This window comes from Ambystoma mexicanum, chromosome 14 (assembly GCF_040938575.1).
Source record: "Ambystoma mexicanum isolate Mex_15411 chromosome 14, UKY_AmexF1_1, whole genome shotgun sequence".
Taxonomy (NCBI): domain Eukaryota; kingdom Metazoa; phylum Chordata; class Amphibia; order Caudata; family Ambystomatidae; genus Ambystoma; species Ambystoma mexicanum.
This window is the reverse complement of record NC_090940.1, coordinates 443384487-443404586: the sequence shown is the minus strand read 5'-3', so window position 1 is coordinate 443404586 and position 20100 is coordinate 443384487. Positions and strand designations below refer to the sequence as shown.

Sequence of the window (20100 nt, the reverse complement as noted above, 5' to 3'; positions counted from 1 at the left end):
GACCTGTGGATCTAGACAGGGGTGCCCCCTTTCTCCCCTACTCTTTGCCCTAGCCATGGAACCCCTCGTCCAACGAATCCATCTAAACACCCAGATTAGAGGCCTCCAAGTGGGCCCCTCCCAACACAAGATCGCACATAACGCTGATGATGTGTTGCTATCTATAACGGATATCTCTGCCTCAATGGAGCCAGCCCTTGCTGAGATTCATAAATTTGGCAGAGTATCAGGTTTTACCATTAACCTCGGAAAATCGGTGGCACTGGGGATTGGTTTACAGCAGGGGGACCGAGAGTTTTCTAGATCCTTATGCCCAATTTGATTGAGTGAAAAGACCATTCCCCCTCTCTAGGGTTCTAGACTCCCGCCCGCCCGGGAGACGTCTATCAGGCAAACTTACCATCACTCATCAAAGAGCTGGAGACGGACCTCGACAGATGGCTCCCGTAGGAAATCTCACTGCTTGGCCATGTCACCGCCTGCAAAATGAATCTCCTTCCACGGTTTCTCTATGCCTGCGCATCCCCCCCAACTACAATCCTGTGGTCCCTGCTTCAACGCTTACAAAGGAAAATATTCTGCTTCATTTGGAGGGGTAAGAAATCGCAAATCCCCCGGAGAGTCATGACGAGCAGTTCTAGGCTTGGAGGTCCCCGACCTCTGGAAGTATCAGATAGTGGCCCAGTTAGCCTATGTACAGGGTTGGGGTACCGCCTCAGGGCGCCCGAAATGGGTAGAGATAGAGCAGTCTCGCCTGCCCCTCCCCCTACGCGTCCTTCCACACGTCCTGCCCCCTCTGTGCAGGTCTTAGCCAGGCATTCTGTCCTCCACCAAACACACCGCAAAAGCATGGGATTGGGCTGTGAAACAAAGGCATCCCGAGGGGCTTAGGCCCCTCTTCTGCAGTCTTTCACAACCCGTCCTTCTCGCCAGGATCCTGCCCCTCGAACTTTAGGAACTGGGTTGCGGGTGGCCTCAAATCCCTGAGTCAACTCTTTGAGGATAACCAGCCGCGCTCCTTTGAGCAATGCAAAATAGCCTTCCAACTGACAGAAACGGATAGGTTCACCTATTCGCAGCTCCAGCAGTGGTGCTCCCATGCGCTGACCCGCTCTGCAGCCCTACGCCCCCCTAGCCCCCTTGAACTCACCATCGAAAGACCTGCCAGCTCGGGGAAAAATCTTGACTCTTTATAAGTTATTGCAGACGGACTTCCTCGCTGCTAAGGCCTCCTAAATGTCAGTGGGAAGCAGACCTGGGGCACCCTATAGAGGACCAGACCTGGGTAGACATCTGGTCGAGGACGCACTCTTCCTCCTTTTGTATCACTAATCGAGAATGCGCTCACAAGCTACTCCTATGATGGTACAACCCACCGCTCCGCCTGCACCACTTCAACCAGGCCCTAGATCCTCTATGCTGGCGTCGTTGTGTCCTGCCTGGGTCCTACCGGCATATGTGGTGGACTTGCCCAGTAGTAAAAGAGTTTTGGTCCCAATAAATCATTACAATTACAGACATCACTCAGGTGGTGATCCCACTGGAGCCGGATCCTATCCTCCTGGGAGTCCAAATTCCGAGCATCTACCCGAGATCCGGCAGGAAAACTACCCTCTTAACACAACTTCTGCTTGCTGCAAAGATCACGCTGGCGCGTACTTGGAAGTCTGCCGACGGCCCCCTAATGACTCTATGGTGGCTAAAACTTTGGGACATTCTGATAGCAGAGAAAATCACTGCGGCCAACGCTGGCATGCTTCACCGCTTTGAGAAAATCTGGGCCCCTGTATTAGACTATGACCAGAACGTCCCGGCATTAACTTACAAACCACGCCTGGTCGCAGGGGCCCTTCAACAGGTTTGCGAAGGGCTGGCGCCAGCTCATACCCCACCAGACCCTGACGACAGTTGAGTGGGGGAGAAGGGAGAAGCCATGTGCATGCTCACGCATGGAACTGGAGGCAACCCGTGACCTGATGTTTGCCAATGTATATGTCATCTGTGTGCTGGTTTAAAATAAACAAGAAAAACAAAAAAGACGGAAGGGCACTATTGATTACAGGATCCATAAAAAACACGAATATCACCCTTGCAACCATTTACGCACCCAACCAGGGCCAGAAGAGATTCCTCCACAGAACCACAGAGAAAATAATTGGCATGGCACAAGGCCACCTAGTCCTTGGGGGCGATTTTAACACTTGGATCAACAGGACACTAGATAGGCAAACACGAGGTGACGTGCAGAACCCACCTCAGACACAAGTAGAAGCTGAAATCAAAACGACCCTAGAGTTATACGCCCTCAATGATAGTTGGAGGTATCTCCACCCACTAGACAGAGGCTTCACTTTCCACTTCACCCTACACAGCACCCTCACGAGAATTGATTATATATTCATATCAGGTGGCCTGTTAGAAATACTTTCTGTCACAGACATCCACCCCATCGCATGGTCAGACCATGATATGGTCTCAGCAGACCTAGATTGGGAGGGTCTCGCATCCCGGAATTCGAAATGGAGATGCAATGAATCCCTGTGGAAAGACTCAGTCTTTAGGGAGGAGAAAGAGACTGAGATTAAACAATTCTTTGTTACCAATGACACATGAGAAGTTATGAAGGTATCAGTCTGGGAGGCAGCCAAGGCCACGTGGAGGGGTGTCCTCATCAGATAAGGGGCCCCGGAAGAAAAGAGAATGCTCTCTCATAAAAAAGAACCTCAGGGAGCGGATAGGTACAGCCGAGAAGCTAGCACAGACCTCCCCTGACGACAGGTCTAAATATCTCTCCGAAGCCAAAAATCTTCAGGAAGAGTTGAAGGTGCTCGAATGGGGAAAATAACTCAGAACCTTCATTTTTTAAAACAGAAATTCTATGAAAAGGGGGATAAGGCTGACGCCATTCTGGCGGCCCGACTGCGCAAAAAGAGATCAGAAAGGTAGGTTAACACAATAGAGAGGACAGATCTTACCCATTCAAACACAATGGAAACCACTGCAGAAGGGAATCGAGAGGCATTTGCAGCCTTCTACAAAAATGTATATACTAATGACCCGTCTCCCTGCACACAGAGCATCGATGACTACCTCAAGGAGTCATGCCTTCCCTCACTATCCAAAGGAGAAGCAGAGGCTCTTGACGCACCTATCACAGGGGGTGAGGTACAGAAAACCATCAAACATCTTAAGATAGGGAAGGCTCCTGGGGAAGACGGCTTCACACCGGGATTCTATAAAACATTTTCCACGCTTCTCACCCCCTTCCTAGTGACACTTTTTAACGACATCCTGGAAACAGGAAAGGCACCCCCATCGTCCGCACGGACCCTCCTTACAGTAATACCGAAAGAGGGTAGGGACCCTAGAAATTGTGGCTTATATCGCCCCATATCACTCCTCAATATCGATGCTAAAATATATGCTAGAGTCATAACGGCCAGATTAGAGCTACACCTACAGAGGCTGATACACCTCGACCAAGTCGGCTTTGTATCGGGATGACAAGGGGCGGGCACGATGAGAAAGACACTCCACCTGATAAACGAAAGACAGAAGGCGATAGGAGACCCTACACTCCTTTCGATAGACACCGAGAAGGCATAGACATTTGACAGGGTGGCCTGGGACTTTCTGGACAGGGTTCTCATAAAAATAGGCCTGGGATAAGGCTCCACCGAGGTATTAAAGCGATATACTCATCCCCGAGAACCTATGTAGCTGTGAATGGAGGATATTCCATGTGGTTTGATTTGAAAAGAGGAACACGGCAGGTCCGCCCGTTGTCTGCGATACTCTTTGTCCTTTCACTAGAACCGCTTGCCCAGAAGCTCAGACAGGATATAAGGGTGGAGGGAATTACAGTTGGGGAACAAGAATATAAATTGGGACTATACGCTGATGACATACTCCTACACGTAACAAACCCCCTAAAGTCCATCCCAGCAGCAATAGAGATAATAGAAACATATGGCTGCCCAGCGGGACTCAAAATAAATACCGGAAAATCGGTCCTTCTCCCGATAGACAAAAGCAGGGATGCCGAGGTGGAACGTTTCACACCCCTGGGTATGGTAAATAGCCTAAACACGCTGCGATACCTGGGCATTAATGTCACCAGAGCTGAAAGACCTATATGAAGCAAACTTCCCCTCTCTGATGTCGGTGATAGAAAAGGACATTGAGAGATGGTCTAAACTCACAATTTCATGAATGGGTCAGTTGAACGCCACCAAGTTGGTGATCCTGCCAAAAATACTCTACTTATTTCAAATGCTTCCCATTCAACTGCCTAGTGATTACTTTGCAACCACTAGAAAGTCCCAGCTAAACTTCTTATGGCAGAATAAAAAACCAATAGTCCCCAGAGCACTACTTCACCTCCGCAAGGACAGTGGAGGGGTCGGCCTCCCAGATATACAGCTGTACTACAGGGCCGCTCAACTGATAATTTTGATTCTGCACCTTAGACAATGTGCAGATTTACAGTGGGTGGGCTTGGACAACCACCATCTCCATCCCTCCAATGTTGGGGAATAGTTATGGGTACCTAGAACAAAATTACTCAGGAAGATAAGAGAGCAGGGTTAAGGGATGAAAGGGATCCCAACATGGCTTTCACCCCTGGGATACTTATGGGTACTGGGAATCCGAGATGCCATCCCGAATCCAGAAAGGTTCCAAACCTGGTTCGAAGGTGGGCTAGAAAGAGCAGGACAGCTATGGAAAAATTACATCTTTATAACCATTAAGTGCTTGAAGAGGCACTTAGGATAGGCCCACTCTCAATATTCCATTATCTACAATTAAAAGGGGTTATGACCAGAAAAATCTGGAAAGACAAACTACAGAGAGCACTCACTCCGTTTGAAAGAATCCTAGACACTAGTAGGGGCACCAGGAGTCTCATAAGTGCTATGTACACAGCCCTAGTAGAGGTGCATAAATCCCCATCATATACATTGAAAACTAAATGGGAAGCCGACTTGGGGCAGGATCTTTCCCCACAAACTTGGCTCCAAATATGCAGGAGAACTGCTCAAACATCCATAGCATGTCAGTACAAATTGCATGGTATTAAACTACTTTACAGATGGCAATACGACCCGGCCAAACTTGCTAAGATGTATCAAGGAGCAAGCCCTTATTGTTGGCGTGGGTGCAGTGATAAAGCTGATTACTGGCACATGCGGTGGGGGTGCATGGCTGTACAGGCATACTGGGATGCAGTCCTTAGATGGATCAAAGAGCTGGATGGGGAGGAAAGGGAGAAATTACAGTTTATGATTCTGTTTGGTCTGGTAGAACTAGACGATGCTGTCACCAAATTTCCAAGAATGATCCACGGCCTGCTCTTGGCTGCGAGAGCGAGCCTCGCTACTTCCTGGAAAAGGGAAACTCTCCCAACAAAGACTGAATGGATTAATGTAGGTAGAAACATATACCAAATGGACAACTTAACTGCCGCCGTCCATGGGGATCGTACTTCCATCGACATGGAATGCACCGAGTTTCGCTCCAAATATGTTACCTGATATAATGTGTGCAAAGCCGTCAATATGTAATAGGACTCTAAGTTGTGAGCAATACCTGCGATAGGATAATATTGTTATCCAAAGTGCACCAGCTAATTGCAATGATGAGACAAGTGAGAGAATGCCATTTGACAATGTGACTATTAAAATTAACCTGAGGTGGTAATGAGGGGGTGGGGGGTGGGAACCAATGGGTCAGGGGGAAAAAACCAACGCATGATGCAACAATGCAATATGTCCATGTTAATTCATGACACATCTTAAAACTGTTTATAACTCACTAATTTAAATGCTGCATGACTTTTTGACAATGTTTGATGTACGATTTCAAATCAATAAAAACTGAATAAAAAAAAAAAAGGGCCTCTGAGAAACCGATGATGGATCTGAAAGATGAATCATTAGGTATCGGATGTAGGTGTGGAGAGGAAGAAGAGATTAAAGGAGGAAATTATGCAGATGTAGGCACCCATATTTAGACATGGGTCTAACAACTCCTCCCATTTAGTCTGTCTCAGAAACAAAGAACAGTTGAAGTGGTTACAAATAAAAGAAAAATCATAATTCTCATCACTCACAGAATTAATAAGTCGCTCTGTATCTCCAGAACTCATTTTGATGTGGAGCCATTTCCGGATAAGATCAACACTGTAAGAAGATATTAATAGAAACATAAACATTAAAGTCCTAATAATACACATTTACTTTATTGATCTTTGACATGGGTAAACATCTTAATCGTAATACAAAATGTCAATTCATGTGTTTTAATGCAGTTCACCATATGGTGTAGGCAGGTAGCACAGATGGAATTTCAAATCTATCAAAGTTATACTGCAAAGTGAAACATTTCAATGCCCCTCAATTTAAATAATATGTTAACAGGTAAGCAGGTTTCACTCTATGATCAGAATTCCACAATCCAGTCTCATGGGCCTAATTGTCACTTTTCAACAGTCTTAACAGTTTTTCCCTCAATGCTTAGATTCAAATGTTATGTGGCATTTATTAAGTGCTCAACTGACATGCTATTGGAATAGCCTTAACCCCTTAAGTGCCAAGGACGAGGTATCTCCCTGGCAACAGGGAGGTAATCCCAAGGATGAGATACCTCACCCTTGGCACTTAAGGGGTTAAAGCACGGAGGAGACAAAGAGATGAGATTACATAGGACTGTGGTACAGACTAGCATTGGGTAGTCGAGCAGAATATTGGATAATAGAGATAAATCAATTAGCAGAGAAGAGAAGTTCATCATTGACAAAAATTACTGGAGGCCGGCCTTGTGTCTGCCTAGATCAGTTTATAGCTAACTGTGATTTGCTCAGGATTGTCAGATGCCATGGCGCTTTCCACTTTTGGAAGGCACTGAATATGCTTTTGGATGTCAAAAATGTACTTCGTTGATCAAAATGTAATCTTTGGCAGGCATGCAAAATGAATTGAAGAAACTTGGGTTAATTCGTCAGAGCCTCCCACACAAGAGCAAGGTGTTGCTCCCTTTTTAAGTGTTTACGGCAGATCAATGGCAATTGAATGCATGGAGGGTTGCACAGAGGCGCAACTCAGGCTGTTAAGTAACGCTGCATGTAAAAGAATTGTGTACAAGTTCAGTTGATATCTAATTATTCAATAACAGCTAGTTGCAGGTGTCAGCTCTGTACAGTTCCTGTGTTCACTAACTGGTGATTAGCCAGAAATGTATACCATACATACCATGACTTCTCCTACCTGTATCACCACGCCATGGCACTCTGCTAACAATTCCCACTGTAGGTATTGCATTACAGGTATGGGTCAATATGTTAAAGGTGCACTAAACAGTCCAATAACCTCACACAGAATAGCATGCATGTTCATTGCACTCAATTTAGTTACTATACTTGGTTATGTTTAGGTACTGGAGGATCTGGCTCAGAGATTCAAATGCACATGAGTTACCTGGTTGGAAGGCAATGGGCCTCATTACACGTTAGGCGGTAGGGATTTACCATTACCGGTAAGAGATTACCGGTATCGGTAAATCCCCTCCCCAATTACGACCCGGACATACCGCTAATAGCGGCACCGCTAAGTACGGTGGCACTATTAGCGGCAAGTCCGTGAGCGCGCGCCCCCTCAGTCCGGAAATAGCGGCATAGCGCTAATAGCACGCCATCACGAGCCATGCGGACATGGCAATACCGGCATGTAGTAGACCCAAAAACCCCTTACCGGCAAGGCGCTAATACCGGCATCGCGAACCACACGTTAAAAGAGCACAGCAGTGTTCCGACCTGCCACAGGTTGACAAAATCAGCACAGGTGGAGGCAATGGAGACTGGCAGCACAAAAGAGCACACCACACCCCTTCCCACACCCATTCCCACACCAAGATGGATGCAATACTAGCAGCATTACATGGGCTGGAGGACATGATTGCAGTGTAGCAGCTACAACAACAGGCAGCACAGAGGAGACGCAGGAGGAGGAGGAGGAGGGCAAGACAGGCGCAGCAAGCACCACCAGTGCACCTAGTGATACCACAGAGGCAGCCACCAATTCCCAGGATCAGAGCCAGTCCATTCAACCTAACCCCTGAGCAGATACACACCCTGTACCGTCTGGACCGGGATACCATCACCACCATTGTAGACATGCTATACAACGACATTGTGAGTCTCATTGACATCCGTACTGCCATCCCCCCTCTACTGAAGGTGGTAACTGTGCTCCACTTCTTGGCCACAGGCACCTACCAGCATACGGTAGGTCAGATGCATGGCATATCACAACCAGTATTCTCACGCACACTGAACCAGGTGCTCGATGCCCTCCTGAAGCACACAAGTCAACACATATACATGCCACGGACTGCCCAGGAGATCTCCAACACCAAAGTTGGCTTCCATTCACTGGCAGGCATCCCAAGTTGCATCGGGGCCATCGACTGTACCCATGTTGAACTGGTGGTCCCACATGCCAATGAGGTAGTGTACCGTAACAGAAAGCAATACCACTCCATCAACGTCCAAATGGTATGTGACTCCAACAAGATCATCACACATTGCTGTGCCCGATATCCCGGTTCAACCCATGATGCAATGGTCCTGCGGAACTTGACAATACCACGATACATGGAGCGACATGCTGGACAACGTCCGTGGCTACTTGGTGAGTAGCAGGCCAACCACATGGCAGTGTGATGTGGATTGTGAGTGGGGGGGGGGGTAGATGCATACTCCAACTGGGCGTGATTGGGGGGGGGAGATGCATACTCCAACTGGGCGTGAACTGGTGTCAGGAGAAGAATGGACATACATATTTGCATCACTGTACAGTGAGGCAGCCACAATGGACCAGACACAAAACCACATGCTAGAAGTGAGTGCCACGACAAACATATCAATCCATTACGCCAAACAGGCCATTCCAAACAAGATGCACACCGCACAACACACCATTCCCCCCATTGCACAAATCAGCAACATGCATGTAAAAATCACATCTGAAATGTACGCTGAACAACATCAGAAATGATCCGCGCACATGAGTGCATACAAATGGATCTCCTGTAGCCATTGTAGTGAGCCACACCCGTACCCCATTCTGAATTGCCATTGAACAGCATGGGGACATCAACTAAGGAATGGCAGTGTACTAGCAGTGTGGCAGTAACGTTGCCAGGGCCAGGAAACACAAATTACTTAATCTCAGGCGGGACATGGCAATCCCTGCCGTATGTATGCATGGTGCATGTCCACTTGCAAGGACCACCTCACCTTCCCACATTGCAGTTACCCTGATTGCCATGCGTGCTTGGATCAGTGGATGTCGTTGAAAATGCTATGTTTGTTTGTGTGATATGTGCAGGCTCCACTTTATGTAGACACTTACACATACCCATTGTTGCACCCATGCAGGTGATGCAGGTTATCCCCTGAAGAGGTGGCTCCTTACCCCTGTGCGGAACCCACAGAACAGGCACGAAGAGGACTACAATCATGCACACACCCGTACCCGCGTGGTGACCGAGCAGACATTCGGCCTATTGAAGGAACGCTTCCGGTGCCTCAGCAGGTCGGGCGGGGCACTCCTGTACGGGCATGAGAAGGTGGCCAAGATCACCATGGCATGTGTCATGCTGCACAATATGTGTATCAGACGGAATGTGCCAATGCCCCCTGACATTGAACTGCAACCACCGTCTGAGGATGATGACGGGGATGAGGATGGAGGAGAGGGGGCTGCAGGTCATGCAGGTGGCGATGCCCATGAGGGACGTGCTGTGCGGCAGCACCTGATAGACCATTGTTTCTGATGCACATGGATTAGGAGGGTGCAATTGATGTGGAGCTCAGGGCACGGGGTGTATGGAGGACATTAACACAGTGCACCCTTCAACAATAAAGCACACATACACAATAATAAATGTCCAGTCATGTGATTATCCATGCCATTACGTGTGTATTGAGCATTATGTCATTCAAACGTGCATGTACCCTCCACCCCAAACACCCTCACCCCCCTCCCCCCACAACTCCACCAAACACCCTCACCCCCCTCCCCCCACAATTCCACCAAACACCCTCCCCCCCTCCCCCCACAATTCCACCAAACATGGTGTGCACATCAGTGCTGCATTAGTCTCCAAGTGTCAACAGTGACAGGCTGGCCCTACTTCCCTCCACCACTACCACCATTGGGGGGTTGTGAGTCTGACCGCCGCAAGGACCGGCTGGACCTGCGCAGGATGGTTGTTTGGTCGGAGCTAGTAGCCGAGGGGGTGGCTGGTTGATCTGCTCCCTGTGTGTGACGCATGCTCTCCATCGCCTCAGCAATGCGCGTTAGGACCTGCCTCACAGCGGCCATCTCGTCACAAAGGCGCGTCGTGTTGCTGTCCAAGGCAGCTTTCTTGTCCCTTGATAACCCCCGGATCTCCTCCCTGGTCGAGGCAGCCTCGCTCACTTACCGGGCAACCAGGGCATTGAGCTCCTCCTGGCGCTGTCGTATCAGGCTCATGCTCTCGTCTGCGGCCCTGCCCCTGTTACTCCTCGGCGCAGCTTGCTGCATGTGGCCGACATCAGGTGAGCTCGCCACGGGACTGAATGACCCATCCATTGAATCTCCGGCATGCACCTCATGGATGCTGCCATTGGATGTGTTGCATGGGCTGTGGTGTGGGGACAGCTGGGTGCTGGGTGTACGCTGCCCTTCCGGTGCCGGACATGGGTCGTCCAGATCACTCATGGGTGCCGTGGCTGCTGCTTCCCCGACTGAGCTATTGGCTGCGGACGGCGTGCCTTCTGGCACTGGCTCCTGAGTGGTGGGGGTGGGTGGTGTGGGTGCTACCACAGTGTCGGACGGCATTTCGACCCTTGGTGTGGTCGGTGCGTGTGTGGCTTGTGAACGCTGGGCCACTCCAGATTTCCCAGTGCCCCTCGATGTACTGGGCCTGGTGCCTGCATCCTTTCCCTTGGCCTGCTTTTTGGGTGGTGGGGCCTGCGTTGCAGAGTCCAGCTCCTCACTGTCAGAATGGGAGCCTGTGGGGGAGCAAGACAGGGATAGCATCAGTGATGGGTCAACGTGCATCATGCATATGTTGTTGTTGCTGCAGTTCTTTGGATTTGGACATCTAGTTTGGACATGCAGGTTGTTGGCCAGATGGGTGGGTCATCCGGACATGAGTCAGGGTGACACGTTTGTGAGGTGCTGCATGCATGTGGTTGTGTGGGGATGTGCACGGCATATATGCAGGGTTGTGTACGTGTGTGTGTGATGACCACATCCATTAGCTAATTCCCATTTCACATTTGGGGGAGGAACTCATGCTTTGCATTGCAGTGTTTTGCGTGGACACTCACCTCCGTCTGACGCTGTTGCCACACCGCACTCCATTCGGCCCACTCCCTCGATGGTTTCAATGCCAATGGTGCTGGCACATGTCTCCTCCCACTCCTGCATCTTCATCGGGGATCCTCCTCCGCCTCCTGTGCCCATGGCCAGATTCCTGTTGGCCGATAATATGCTGCGTACACGGAGGCGCAGATCATCCCACCGCTTGCGCACGTCCTTTACGGTGCGGGGGGTGGAGCCCACCGCACTGACTTTCTGCACCACCTCAGCCCAGATCTCCTTTTTTCTCAGGAGTGCAAGGCGCCGCATGTCGCTAGCAAACACTACGTCTGCATTTGCAGCCAGGGTGTCTGACAGCATTTTCAATTCCTCGTTTGAAAAGCGTTCTTTGCGCTGGCGCACATCGGCTTTCTTTAGGGCCTTGGGCATTGTTTGTTATTGTGGGAAGTGGTTTTGCCAGTTGTGGTGTTGCTGCAGGTCCTGAGTGCAGGGGATGGCAATGGATTGTGTTTTTTAAGATGGCCGCCGGGCTCTTTCCCGTTCCTGTGCGATGACGCTATTTCCGGTTCCGGTGTTTTACGGTGACCGCTAATAGCAGTGACCGCTAATAGCGGTGACCGCTAATAGCATGCAGCATGAGGGCGGAGGTGCTATCAGCACTTTGGTCGGAGCCGGAAAGGTGCTTTTGCGCCATGGCGGTAGGGTCATTTACCGGCATGGCCCTATGCGCGTGTCCGCTTACTCGTAATGGAACGCTATTAGCGGTCTCCTGCGAGGGCGGACACGCTAATAGCGCTATGCCGGTAAATCGCATTTTTTACCGCCTAACGTGTAATGAGGCCCAATGTGTTTTACAGCTTTACAAAATGTCAATAATTTGTTGGTGCTGTGCACGCAGGTAGTTTGACAAGATAACGTGTTTATTGGGATGAGGGATAACCCAAAGCTCTGCCAACACTTTCTTTTTGTATTATAGACAGTAAGGGTTGTGGTGGCGAGTCAGTAGAAGAACGGGGACTCATTGAGGACATGGTGTACATTATGTATTAAAGTAAAAGGATAAAGCCTAACTTTGCATATCTCTATTGGTTGTCCATGCCTCTGTTATTAACTAAGGTGCATGTCAGTCAGTCCAAAACTGCCCTTTTCTGACCCTACCACTATGAAAACTAACTTGGGCGTGGAGAATGACTCCCTTCTCCTAAGGGTTCTTCTAGTTCCAGTCTTTGAATACAGGATTTAAAAATAGTCTCTTGAGAATAATTCCTCTCTTCTGATAGTACTTCTATTACAAGTATTTCAATATATGATTTGTGAATAGTTTCTTATAACTTCTATCAAACTCTTCAATTCTTTAATTGGGTTATTTGGCTTTCTCTTCTCTCGGTTTATCCCTTTTAGATTTATCTTATTAGTTCTCCTTTCTTGTCTGTGATTCTCAGCGTACCCTTTTTCTGAACTTTGTTGGAGCTTACTCAATATGTGGTTAAATTGACTATTTTCTTTAGGCTCTTTTTCAGATCTTGCTTCCTCTTCTAGTTTATTTTGGTTTTGTAAAGGATGTTGAGTTATCTTCCTCTTCTTCCAGGGTATTTTATCCATTCTTCTCTCAATATGTAAAACAAAGGGGTGTTTGGGAGTCTCTCTACCAGCACGAACACAACCCATTGACCTGTTCTTGGGTGGATGGCCCCTGAGAGAATCTCAACCAAGTCTTTAGCTCACTGTCCCTTTCACAGACAACAAATATCCCTGCATATCAGTCTTTGTCCTGCCCAGAGGCAGTCCAGCACCGAAATGCTAGGCAACACTTCTCTGAACAAGAGTTCCAACAGCAACCCCAGACACGTGTTTCAGCCTAGTTGGGCCTGATCAGTGAGGTGGAGCTGTGCCTCTCTAAGAACAGTGAGCAAGGAGTCCACGTCTGGATTCTCCTGGTAACTGAGGGTGAGACTCAAAGTTACTTAATATGCAATACAAAGGGGGGTCTCTCAATATGTAGTGTGAGGAACCTGAGGGTGTCCTCACTTCTTTTCCCCTTCTTATCCCCCAGGATACTCCTGGCAGGTGGCCAAGGATCGGCCATTGCCATTGGATCCTGACCCTGGAGGTGGATATGCGAGGGAGGATCACCTGGGTGGAGGGAACTTGGGGACTAGGGAGAGGACGTCCTTAGGTGAGACATGGTATCCCACTTTACCTTTTCACAATGTCCCTTTCCCTTTCTTTTCTTCCCTCCGAAATGTCCCTCAGAAATACCATCTTAGTACGGGGATGAGGAAGAAACCAACTCGGAGGACACGTCCTCATCAGACTGATACACACACGTCAGAGACAAAACAGAGTTATACATGCTCCTTTTGTTGAATCAAACAGTTCCAAACACCACTTTGGTACTGAGACGAAGAAGAGGGCTATGGAGACATACCCTTGTAACAACCAGGCATGTCCAACTAATGGAGTTCTCCATAGTCAGGCAAATGAGCTCAATGACCCACACCTGGGGTCACTTAACACACCTGATGGATATAAAAATGCCTGCCACATTGAGAGAAGAGGAACAAGCTGGAGAGAATTGAGCTGGATACCCAGATGCAGGGAGTCGTGTTGGGCAAGAGAAAGAGATGCTGGGACCGGGGTCGTCCGTGAGAGGGTCTGGAGGTCCTGCTATCCTCCTGAATGGGTCAGTGCTGCAGGAGCTGTGAAGCTCCCATTGGCTCCAGCCGCCATGGGAATCCAGGAGAGCGAGCAGTGCCGGCAGGGGGAGGCAGAGTATGGGGAAGCCAGAAAGCTGAAGGAGCATTGAGAAGCGTTTCGCGAGGCACGCCAAGCAGAAGTAAGATGCAATGTGCGACCATTGAGTGTATAGCAGGGAAACATTCATACCGGGGCACTCTGGTAACTTATGACAAAGTCCTTTTTGAATGCCGAACAAACTGAAAGTTATTGAAAGTTGAATGCCTGTAACAGTGAAAAGAAGAATGCCGGAACAAGTACTTTGGAATACTGAGTGAACTGAAAGTTATTGAAAGCACTTTTGAATGCCACACAGAATGAAAAGGAAGTTGAGCACTTGTGAATGGAGTGTAAGCAAAGTATTACATGTGGCAGATACCACAGAATGTATTGTGTGAACAAGTATTGGCAAAGGCAAGAGAACACCAAGATGGGTATGAATCGGAGAAACCAAGTATTGGCCCAAAGCTGAGTGGGGTCCAGAAGGTTCAGGTTAAGAGAAAACCTGTGTCGGCAAGAGCCAGGGGAATACAGAAAAGTGTAACAAAGTGCATGGTGGCAATGCAAGTCACGGTACAGTGTCTGAAGAGTGTGACACTAGACAATCAACTAAACATCACTTTCAGATGGAAGCAGCGGCTAATTGTTGATGAAAGCAGTAAGAAGGGGTATCAGTTACGTGACCTGTAATGGGTGGACCGTGGGGTCAGATAACTACGCCTAAACTGAGTGCCCTGCATGGAAAAGCCAATGAAGGTATGCATAAAGAAACTGGTGTTTTGCAACAGCCTTATATGTGAATTTGAGGTCAAGTCACAGAACGGCCTCAGTGAACTGGTACAATGTATTGATATCAAAGAAGAAAGCCAATTAAAGCATACATGAAGAATCTTCTGGTTTGCAACAACCAGGTATCTGATTTTGGAACTTAAGAATGAGAACTGCTTATGTGAATTGGTGAAAAGTATTGATAACAAAGACGCTGGCAAGTGTCCCAAGGAACTATGTTATTTTTGAAAGCTGGAAGATGTGAACTCTTGGGGAAGGAAAATCAGAAATCTTGAAAGCTGGAAGATTTGAACTCTTGGGGAAGGGAACCCCGATATTTTGTGAACTATTTTGAACTTGGGGAAGGGGACGCTGATCCTAAGCCAAGAGCTAGAAGAAGCTCTGAACTTACTTTTGAACACTAGTCTTTTGATGCTGACATCCATACACATTGTATACAGTTAGTTGTGGCAAGTATAGGTTTTGGACATAGACAGACATTTAATGTGGACTTCCTGACACAGACTGTCCTTAGTTTTTTTTAGGTAGGGAAATCCTACCTTAGCATCGAGCAGGTTAGGCCTTGCTTCATCCTTCATTTTAAGTTAAATAAACTTTTGGGAACAAATATGAATCTGTTGTCTGGGTCTACTCCATGATGCCTTCACAGTAGTCATTCAACAGTTCTTTCTATAAAGTTATCACACTTACTTCCTTTATTTCAAATTTAACTTGGTTTCAGATTTTGTACTGGGATGAGTTAACTGGGTGATACAATGATTCCCTTGGGTCCTCCCTAGTCTCCCATTCTCTCTGTTACCTTTCTTGTGGTAGGAGAATGTCTGTGTGAGCTTTCCTTCTTGCAGACTCTTTTTCGGTTCATACACCGCTAGAGTCTCTCCGGCGTCTCTCTCCTGGTATTTTCTGGTCTCTTCAAAGCATCGCAGTCCTTCTGTGGCTGACCGCACAAGCTGTGGTCTACTAATAATGGCGGTATCGGCAATGCTGTTTAGACATTATGTCCGCCAGGATTCTCGTCCCTGGTCCCGCCACCACCCGCTTTCTCGTGTTCTGGGTTCACCCTTGCTCCGGCACACCGTTTGGAAAAATGTGCTAGTCTGAAACTCACTAGCTTCAGCATATCTCTCTCATTCAAGCTGTACTTGGCTTCAGGGATTCCACAGCCGACATACATTGTTCTCCCTCTCTCTGTCTCAAGTCACATAGCTTGCAGCCTTCCCCAGCTCACGTGCATGGGTTTCTCTCTCTCAGTCTTCCTCTCATTTGTCTTTCACTGGAATTAGCTTTATCCACCTCAGTGGATTGGGTATTCGGTTTCAAAGTGACATGACCTTTTCTCCTGAGATAACAATATCCATTAGGAGTTTCTTCATCCCAGTATTAATAGTTCACAGTTTCTGATATTATGGCTTCTTCGTAACAGTTTTGGAATTTCACAGGATGTGTTTTTACAGTATCCTAGTCCCTGTCTTGGTTCTTCATAGAGTCAGGGGTTATGAAACATCCCATGTATACCATAATATGTACCACTTGAGGGAGTTGACAATTAGGGAATCGGCTCAGGAAATAGACATGTCCTTGTTCTTGTGCTTTACGATGTTCCACTGAAAAACAAAAAGGTTGCAAGTCCAGGAACCATCTCATTACTCTGGTATTGGTATCTTTTCATGAACTCCTCCAGGTTAGGGGAGAGTGATTGGTAATTAATGTGAAGAATCTGGTAATATCATCACTATCTCCCGGAGGTAGCTTCTCCTCATGTGGCCAGGGAACGGCAGCCGCTGCCTGATCCTGACCCTGGAGGTGGCTATATGAGGGAGGACCACAGGGGGAGGAGACCCTCTGGGGGCGTAACTCGACATCATCAGATGAGATATGGTATCCTCCTTTATCTTTTAGGATATCCCCTTCACTCCCCATGCCCTAATGGCATGGTTCTGGTAGGAGAATACACCAGGCACAGCCAAGAATGTGAGATGAACAAGTTACTTACCAACTGTAACGTTCTTTCAACTGGATGTTCCTCCCTTGTATTCCTCATCTTAGATATCTTGTCTTCCAGCTTTGCTGCTTTGGAAAAGAAATTCACAAGAGGGCGCTGTGCTCGAAGCCGCAAAGTCATAGTCCCTCAAGGGCCGCCGTCGAGCGTCAACGTCATCCACAGTATAAAGGGCTCGAGCCCCGCCCGTTAGCTCAGTTCTGTTTTTACAGTGTCAATGGTCGCATCAGTCGATCAGGCTTTCAAAGACCCTTGGCTCTTAAGGAAGTTCAAGTGCAACTGGCATAAACTGTATGGAGGGGTCGGTTGGGAGGGTCGATAAGGAATACGTGGGAGAACATCCAGTCGAAAGAACATTACAGTTGGTAAGTAACTTGTTCTTCGAATGGATTGTGTTCTCCGACGTATTCCTCATCTTAGATAGGCTCCCAAAGCAGTCATAATTTGAAGGAGGGAGTATCAGAGATTTCAATCATGGACTGAATGAAGGACGGCTTTTGCAAAGAGACCTCCTTGATATGATGTAGAGTCCAAGCAGTAATGCATTGACGACCAGGTGGCCGCTGCACAAATATCCTGCACCGGAACACCCCTCTGAAGAGCCGTAGAAGTTGCCATACCCTTGATTGAATGAGCCCTTGGCCCATATGGAGGCTCCTTACCAGCCAGTTTGTAACGCACTGAAATTGCCAGAATTATCCATCTGGATAGAGTCTGTTTAGTCACTCCAATGCCCAATTTTTGTCCAATATACCCAACAAACAGTGGTTACTTTGTCAGAATTTGGCTAGCCTAGAAATATAGAAACTTAGAGCGCTTTTTGGGTCCAGTCTGTGCAATCTCTCCTCCTCTTTACTTGCGTGTGGAGGGGGGTAAAAAGAGGGTAAGGTAATTTTCTGTGACAGGTGGAAATCAGAGACTATTTTAGGTAAGAAGGATGGTTTGACCTTTAGAATAACCTAGTCCTTATGGAACATGGTTTGAGGAGGCTTACAAGAGAGCGCCTGCAACTTATAGCCACTAGCAAAACTGTTTTCAAAGTGAGGAGCCTTAACAGGCAAGAATGTAAAGGCTCAAAGGGGACACACAAGAGATTTTAGTACTAAATTTAAATCCCAAATGGGTACCTGAAAAGGTATTGGAGGGTACACATTTGTCAGTCATTTTAGAAATTGGGTAACTAAGGGCATTTTAAAATAAGAAACCTCTTCAGAGGAGCGCTTGAAAATGGATAGCGCTGCCAAGTATCCTTTTATAGTGCCAACTTGTAGTCAAATTGGCCAAGTGTAAAAGGAAAGAAAGTACTGTAGCAGTATTACATCAGAATGGATCCACATTCTTGTTCCTGCACCAGTTACTAAACTTGTTCTAACGACACCGGTACAAGGACATTGTTGCTGGCCCAATACTTATACCTCAGCCTCTCAGAAGCCATGCGTGAATGTTAGGCAGAAACCTGTGCAGTGCCCTTAGGGACTACTGCAAAAGATTTAAGACTACAGGTGTTTGGCAGTAAACCCACTTGGTAGCAGTCTGTACCACACAGATTCACTTGGCAGCTGTGGCTGAGCAGTCAGACTTCCCTCAAGAAGAGTTAGGCAGTATGCAGAGTATACACAATAGGTACAGAGACACAGTAGTACAAACAAACACTGACCAGAGCTTTGGTGTAAAAGTATATAATTATTTATTTAAAAACACACTTATAGTTTACACTAGCAAAAACGAGGTAAGTGATTCAACACCCAGTCACTATCATATATATATATGATAGTATCACTATATATATCACATATATCACTATATATATACAACCCTATTCACTTATTAGACAAGTCTTAGTGAGAAACACCACTCATTTTCAGACAGAGGTGAGCGCTTAACATAAGATGACATTCTAATAAGTTGTAAAGAAAGGGAGGGAAAAAGGCAGAGTTAAAGAAGCACACAAGTTTCAATACTTTCTCAAAGAACCACAGTAAGGCAGGATAGGCAGAGTTCTACTGGAGAGCAAGGAAGTCAATTGCTAGGCCCACTCTTGGAGAGAGCAAGCAGAAGGGGTCCAGGTTCACACAGTGGGGTTATGCCCAAAGAGTCTTGTAGATAGTTTGCACAAAAAGGATGAAATTCAAGTCAGGAAAAGTTAGCTAGGTTGTCCCATGCTAGCCCAGGTTAGAAAGTCGAGGCTTTACTGTCACTCCGAACGATCTGTTGCAAGGGAAACCAGGCGGGACACAGTACCTTATGTGGGAAGGGAGCTCCAGCGGGGGCAGTTGTTCCTGGCAGCAGGTGCAAGTCAGTGTTTTGTCCAGAGGAAGAAGAGGTCTCGCCGTGGAGGAAAGATGAAGGTTGTTGCACTGCCAGCGAAGAAACCAGCCGCAGAGTCCTCCGGTTAAAAGGTACTACCCTTCTCTTCGTGGTAGTGGTAAACCGTGGTATTCCGGTTGCCGGGGTGCTTGGCACGGGCAAGGCGGCCACGAGATGCTCCAGGAAGGTGAAAAGAAGGCAAGACTGGTTATTCCCACCAGTCAAAGGAAGAAGACTCTCCGGACTGGAGATCTCCTCTGTCGTCGGGAAAAGTGTGAGACGGTTCAGCAGGGCTCCACCGGTGGTGTCGTCGTTGCAGGTCGGCTCAGCTTCTCCCTCCTCGGTCCTGTGGCGACTTCTGAAGTTCCAGTCCCCAAAGCCCTGCTTTTATGCAGCACACCCCCATTTATTCAGCCTAGCTGTCAATCGAACATGCTAAGTGGTGAGCCGGCCGGCTCACTACTTGGGCCAATCACACAAGAGTGCGACTTGAGTTACCAAGGTAACTCAGTCCAGGGTGCCTAAACCCCCTCCCACACCCCCTGTGGTACCTAGACAGAGTGGCACCACTTTTGGAGGCTTCTGTGGAGAAGCCCGCCAAAAAGTGGAACAAAGGGCTCGACTTGGGTTGGAGTCACAGAAGAGAACACAAACGCCATTTTAGAATCGAGTTCTGGCAGAAAATACCAACCAGTGAATTAATATTAAATAAATAAACCAGCAGTATGTTCGAGGCTATAAGAATTAAATAATTAAAGTTGGTAGCCTTGAACAATGGGAAAATCCCATAGGGATATATTCGCGGTCGAATATAAAAAGTAGTATCCACTGCCACCAGCCAAAACTCGATCAGGGGGGACGGAGACGTGCCCCCTCGAACAACAGACCCCGGGGCAATCA

At 47.7% G+C, this 20100-nt stretch overlaps 1 protein-coding gene across 1 annotated transcript in view; it reads right to left on the bottom strand.

Moving 5' to 3' along the window:
- The window catches only part of HGSNAT (heparan-alpha-glucosaminide N-acetyltransferase), a 2225524-nt gene that overhangs the window by 1507395 nt on the left and 698029 nt on the right, over positions 1-20100 (bottom strand). Inside the window, exon 6 of the mRNA XM_069637664.1 lies at positions 6113-6182. Coding sequence (XP_069493765.1) covers positions 6113-6182 — 70 coding nt within the window. The remainder of the gene's footprint in view (positions 1-6112; positions 6183-20100) is intronic.